Source organism: Ciona intestinalis, unplaced genomic scaffold (genome assembly GCF_000224145.3).
Source record: "Ciona intestinalis unplaced genomic scaffold, KH HT000555.1, whole genome shotgun sequence".
Classification (NCBI taxonomy): Eukaryota; Metazoa; Chordata; class Ascidiacea; order Phlebobranchia; family Cionidae; genus Ciona; species Ciona intestinalis.
In genome coordinates, this window is record NW_004190876.1 from 1 (window position 1) to 6,513 (window position 6,513).

General features: G+C 38.0%; 1 protein-coding gene across 1 annotated transcript; it reads right to left on the reverse strand.

Annotated features, from left to right (window-relative positions):
* Positions 1-6: 6 nt before the first annotated feature.
* LOC100176724 (T-complex protein 1 subunit zeta) lies at positions 7-5,519 on the reverse strand. The gene is made up of 14 exons (XM_002126889.5): positions 5,309-5,519; positions 4,741-4,840; positions 4,317-4,415; positions 3,853-4,130; positions 3,483-3,593; positions 3,122-3,236; positions 2,794-2,847; positions 2,387-2,566; positions 1,962-2,109; positions 1,634-1,734; positions 1,175-1,310; positions 779-851; positions 477-544; positions 7-158 (listed from the first exon to the last, which is right to left on the reverse strand). Exons 1-14 carry the CDS (start codon positions 5,443-5,445, stop codon positions 154-156), a joined length of 1,605 nt encoding a protein of 534 aa, XP_002126925.1. The 5' UTR covers positions 5,446-5,519; the 3' UTR covers positions 7-153.
* Between the last annotated feature and the right edge of the window lie 994 nt (positions 5,520-6,513).

Consider the following 6,513-nt stretch of genomic DNA (forward strand, 5'->3'; position numbering starts at 1 on the left):
GAGGAGTCTTTTACATTCACTTTATTTGAGTAATAATTTTAATACAAAACAAACACGAGACGCCAAACTTAAAGGAACATGCGGTCATGCTTGTTACATCATAATAAGGTTCGTTACGAGACAATAGCTGCAACGGATGGTTAATCTCAATTCTCAACCTGGAGGTAAAATATATAAGATGTTTATGTTATTGCTGTCGGGTATTAATTAAATTAGAAACCATGTTTTTGCAATTATGTGATCATAAAGATCAATGTTTTGTCTGCCATACAACGAGACATGACCAGGGTTTGCAGTTAAGTCTTCTCCATATGGCACAAAGACATTGGCAATTTCACATCATGAACAAACAATACAAAATTACTTTCTGGCTCTAAATATTGAAAGTTGATTGTTTATGTCAACAATAAAAAGCAAACAGTCTACCAAAGTTGCCGACCCCAGACATAAATTAAAAAAACTTTGAAATAATTTACCTTTCAGTGTTGCCATACCAGCTCTCATCATTTCATCGACCAACAATAAGTTGGAAGCAATAACAGTGCTGCCAGATAGAAACATTGTTAGATTGTGAATATATTTTTACATGGGTTACAGTGGACCCTACCAGTAACCTAGGATTAAGCTAGAATTGGATCATTATAAGAAACTTATATATTCTGTTGTAAGAGGGTGAGGTCCTACAGCAAGGCATGCTATAGGACCTGAGATTTAGACCAGTGTTGGCCCATTACCCCATAACACATATACCCAATGTACTTGCATATAAACTACTTACCATGAGTTAAGTAATTGTTTAGTAACGCAATGATTATCCAACACACCGGCATCTACGGGATTCATGGGTTCACCTGCAAGTTCGAACAATCTACATTATTTCCATCAACACTTAAGATACAAACTGTCTAGGTTTAAAAAAAATGGTAATACAACATTGTCAGTATACTAATGTGGAGAATGCGATATACTTTGGCTCTGCTTGTTTGCTGTAAAATCTGGTTTGGGTTTAAAAGTGGGGAGCTAAAACATATGGTGTCAATGTCATATCTATTTTAAAAGTTAGCATTGCATGTCACCCAGGCATTGCATGTCCGAACATCATATCTTCGACTGTGTAGCGTATGTAGATATGAATTCTCACAAATCAATGCAATGGTTGGTTTGTATAAATTACCTGATTGCAGATCAATCCCAACCGGCAAGTTACTCCCAGCGTATTCTTGTTGTAACTTAACGATTGTTTCTTGTGGATCGAGACCCGCATTCTGGGCAAGAACTTTGGGAATGACTAGCAATGCATCGGCAAACGCCTGCGTAAGATTGAGAATTAAATTTAAGTGTTCTGAGAGTTACTTAATCTTGAATGTAAAAATATATTTTCGACACTAACATAGAAACAAGATTATTACCTCTACATAGAAACAACATTATTACCTCTACATAGAAACAACATTATTACCCCCACATAGAAACAACATTATTACCCCCACATAGAAACAACATTATTACCCCCACATAGAAACAACATTATTACCCCCACATAGAAACAACATTATTACCCCACATAGAAACAACATTATTACCCCCACATAGAAACAACATTATTACCACCACATAGAAACAACATTATTACCTGCACCCCCAATTGTGCACGACCTTTAACCTCTGGTTTGAAACGCATGAGTGCATCGTAAGCAGCGATCTGGAAACCACCAGCACCAGGTACCACACAATCTGTAATGTTCAAACATAATGTTGGTAGTGTGTTAACATAGACTGCTGATGTGTGTTTGAAAGAAATGTTGGTAAGTTGTATTTTACTGACACTTAAATATTTTTGAAGCTAGATTTACAAAGTGTCAACAAAACAAAAACATTGAATTGGTCATACATTCGGATGCAGATACTGAAATACATACATCCAACACATATATTTATTGAATCACATACAATACACTCACCATCTTCAATAGCATTTTTCACGGCACGCAAACCATCCCTCACAGCATCCTTGATCTGTGTAATGGTGTGTTTGTTTGGCCCCTTAATAAGGATGGTCACACTATGGGGGTTGTTGCATTTCTCTACAAATGTGAACTTTGCTTCACCCTGGTTATAATGGGGAATATGAGGTGTTTCATTATAAAGGTGAGGTCTTCAGTGAGGCACAACTGAGACCTGGGATGTAGGTCTATTACCCCAACACCCAGGTCAGGGTGCTACCATCCCCACTGCGACAGTTTATAGACACTCAACAATAAAGATTCTATTCTGTAAGTGTGAGGTCTTTAGTGACAAATTATGGCATGCAAACCCAAAAGTTTGGTTGTATGAACCCTTAGCAAGATGAAATACCAACACAATAACCAAATAAACCTCCACCCACCAACACATGTTCATACACAAGGCCAGCTTTGCCGAGACAATCCACGGACAATTCATCAACGGAGTTCATAGCTGTACCCCCGCATGCGAGGACGAGACGTTCCATGTTACGACGCTTAGCTCGACGCAGAGCCACGATGCCGTTCTTAGCGAGCATGTCAAGTGATAATGGATCGATGCCCTTTGGAGTAAAAGGTGGTATAGTTTGGTATAATCAGGTGTGAGTTTTTCACTAATTAATGCTAACTAATTTAATAGGTTTGGCATGTTTTGTCATCTAAAAGTAATTAGGTGCACTCTGCACTGCAAACAGATTTAGATAAGAGAGCTCCCAATAACAATACAGTGCTAACAAATGTTTGCCTATTTTAAGCACTACTAGCTACAGTAGTTAATATAAGTTGTTACCTTTTGGTTGATGAGCACGAATCCCATCTCATTGTCACCACTGGCGTCGCATACCTGGGTTTATATACATGTTAATGATAAACACAACTTAATAAACACAACCAAGATACAGATACTACAGGACTTTTATTATGACTTCTATACGCAGGCACCAAGCCACATAGACATAAACTAATGGGTAGTCTGGTGGGCAGGGTGGGCAGGCCAACCTTAGACTTACTGCATTAATCAGTAAACATTACAACAATTTAAGTCTCGTCAGTGTATCCATGTATATAAATCTAATCCTCACTGCATTTATTTAATATCCATATATAAACAGAATTACCTCTTTCTTAAGTTGAATAACTTTATTAACTTTATCGTTGGTGAAACGACGTTCAGCCTCTACAAGTTTCTCTCGTTCGCTCGCAGACTTGTAGAAGAAACCCGCGTTCACCTCACTGGGGGGTAGAGGTTAGTTGGTGGGGTAAATAAGCTACATGTTCAGACTTTATTAGCCACAATTTTTAGTTTACGCTGTTCCTCAGGTTTTGTTTTTAGAGTGTTTCAACAACTGTAGTTTTGATGCTATTTCCTTTTTTGAATTTTGATTAAATTGATTTCTGCCACCATATTTATAAAAAAATGCTATATAATGGGCAAATAAAAATACATAAACTTAGTTATAAACCACCATACTACTTCACCTCTTCTCATATTCCATTGAAACATTACACGTTAATATATAAGCATTCTCAACCCGCTTCTTCATGTCAGGATGTCTTGCACCATGGTCCATCACTATGCCTTGGATTAAACTGGGGAATAATTACATATGTTTTAAATGTGATGTGACTTCAATAGTTGAGCAGTGTAACTGTAATCACTGGGCTACAGTACGCACACCAGGGGTGACTGCAGTCCTTTTGATACACATCATCACAAGTAGTAATGGAGAGTTATCTTGGCAACATTGTGGCCACTAGGAAACATTAAGGACCAAAAGCTGACAAATGTAAGCAGTGATATTCAAATTCCAAATTACTGCTGGAAAATTAAATACACCGTAACAATCACCTTGTATCACAGTCAAGTTTATGTTGCATCTCCATGATCTCGACCATGTGGAGGTTGATTGGTTCATCTTCCCTCTTCACTGAGAGGACCGCATCCACCACAATCTCTGTGAGTTGATCCGCGAGTTTACGATGCACCTTCGTTACCAACGATGTCTTCGCGACGTCAATCAATCGATCGCGTGTAATCTTGACGTCACATTTGATTGATTCTAAAACCTCAAGCGCTTTGTCCTTCGCGAGTTCGAACCCCTCGGTTATAATACGTGGATGCACGCCCTGTTTGAACAATAATGTTATGTTTTTGGCTTATTATTTTACGGTTATGTTTTTTAACCCCATATTACATAAGCAGATATACCTAATATTACCACTTTTTAAACTATGAGACTCTAGCATATCTATAATTAATATAAGGTTCCAAATTTGCACAGCATGAGAAACGGCCATTGTAGACACTCGTACCTCTTGTACATAGTTGTCTGCTTGTTTCAACAATTCTCCGATAATTAAAACATTTGATGTTGTTCCATCTCCAGTGATGTCATCTTGTGCTGTTGCCACCTATTAGTATGTGGGGTTATTTCTGGTAGTTGAGGTAACTATATATCTACACCAGGTATGTTTAACACAAGAACTCATATTGCGCATGTGTGTTGTGGCTTTATACCTCGTGGCCACTTAAATGAATAAGTGGATGTATGCAACTTATTTATCCATACATGGCAGGGCAATGACAGTTGGTATTATGTACCTTTGTGGGTAACTGTCTTTGTGTATGGCTGACAACCCATTATTGACCCCTAGGTTAGAGCAATTGCCGTTAGTGTCCCCAAAGACACATATGCCCACAATGGCAGCAGCATCAAATATATAAAACCAAACCAACCTTAGCGATCAAACTTGCTGTTGGATGTTGGATTTGCATTTCATGAAGAAGAACATTTCCATCTTTGGTTAATTTGATATCACCAGCACCAGATACTAACCTGTGGCATTACAACATGGATTAATTTAGATCTCATAATGAATCCAACTATCAATTCATTTTACAATTTAAAGAATTTTCTTAGACAGTAATTGGAACTAACATGGGCATCAGTTAATGTAAAATAACCACCAGAGCATGATAAACTGTTACAGTAATGTTTGGGGGTTTGGGACATTCTATAAGAGTTTTTTACGAACTTTTACAATATATGGGCGCGACAATATACCTAAATACGATTTCAGTGCAAGTGAAGAATCTACCCCCACCTTATTTGCTAACCACTAACCCCTAGGTTAGGGGGTTAGGTGTTGATGGTTAGGGGTTAGTGGTTATAGGGGTTAGTGGTTATAGGAGTTAGCAAAGAAGGTGGGGGGAAGACTCCGTCACTAGCACCAAGATTTCAAGTGATACTTTTAACAAAATAATACTTTTCGTGCTAAATCGTTTAATAAACACAAACACTCACATTTTCATGGTTCCTTTCGGCCCAAGATTAGTTCTGAGCACATCTTGAAGACCTCTAGCAGCGCTTATGTTAATAGCTAATGCTTGTGTAGATCTTGCAACTTCTGCTTTAGCGTTTAACGATTTGATTGCGGCCATTTTTAATCGACAGATAAATTAACAAAACCTAAATCAACCTAAATTAAACAAGAATAAAGTTTGAAACCATTCAATTGAATTTGGAATCAACCGTTTCTTTAAATTTCCGTCCATACAATGTCCCGTATTTTAACAACGGTTGGGAACACGCACATTACAAATGCGATTTTAATAAAATAAACCAACATGAAGATTTTGTAAGTGTCAAAAACCTGATACAACAGAATTTATTGCAAATATGGGTAAAAATTTTAACTAAATTTTCATTAATTATGGTTGTAAAAATGTATATATACATCAATACGTGTGAGCCGTATACATTCGAGAAGCATCGAGAACTCGAATAGCAACGCACGTGCTTCAATTCCGTTTTTTCTCCTCTTCTCTCGTTCGCTGTTCTTCCGAAATTGCTAATCCGGGAGAATCCTCTCCGTTGTTGACGTCACAGGTTTTTACGGCGTCAAAGCAAGAGTTGTGCTACCGGTATCCATATTACTCCACACAGTACTATCCAATTATGCCGTGTGACGTCGACGTCAGAGTTATCGACGTCACAACAACACGCGTTTTCGAGTGTTAGAATCAATACGAATAGGTAAGTTTCGAATCAAAACGAATAGGTAAGTTTCCAATACAGTTTATTGCTAAAACAAATTAACGACAATCACACATTAGAATATTTAGTTTCTTTTGTTGGTTGCTCTGAAAAATAAAAACAGGATTAAAATACCTTCATAGTTTATATGGCTGGCGTTGGTGGAAAGCCACTACGGCACGACAAGCCCCCAGCCAATGGTAGTGGGTTTCTACTCTGGTGAGAAACCCTTGCGGGATGTTACTGTCCACGCAGGTTAAAGAAACCCCATAGACCAATTGACAAAAATAGTACTGCGCAACAATGAACACAATAACAAAACCTGCAATGATAGAGGTTATAAGACCCAACCAGACCCAACCAGACATTCACCTAGGTGAACTAACAGGCAATAACAGATACACCGTCCTACCTATCCTACCCTTGAAACATACATTACATGATCATTGAAACACCGGCAACGAAAAGGTGCA

Bases quoted from the DNA above. Each gene is read 5' to 3' on its own strand.
- LOC100176724 (XM_002126889.5), bottom strand. From the start codon at position 5,445: ATGGCCGCAATCAAATCGTTAAACGCTAAAGCAGAAGTTGCAAGATCT. The intron at 1,311-1,633 runs GTAATAATGTTG...AATCTTACGCAG, and splicing joins GTGCACAATTGGGGGTGCAG to GCGTTTGCCGATGCATTGCT. The intron at 545-778 runs GTAAGTAGTTTA...TCTATCTGGCAG, and splicing joins AAACAATTACTTAACTCATG to CACTGTTATTGCTTCCAACT.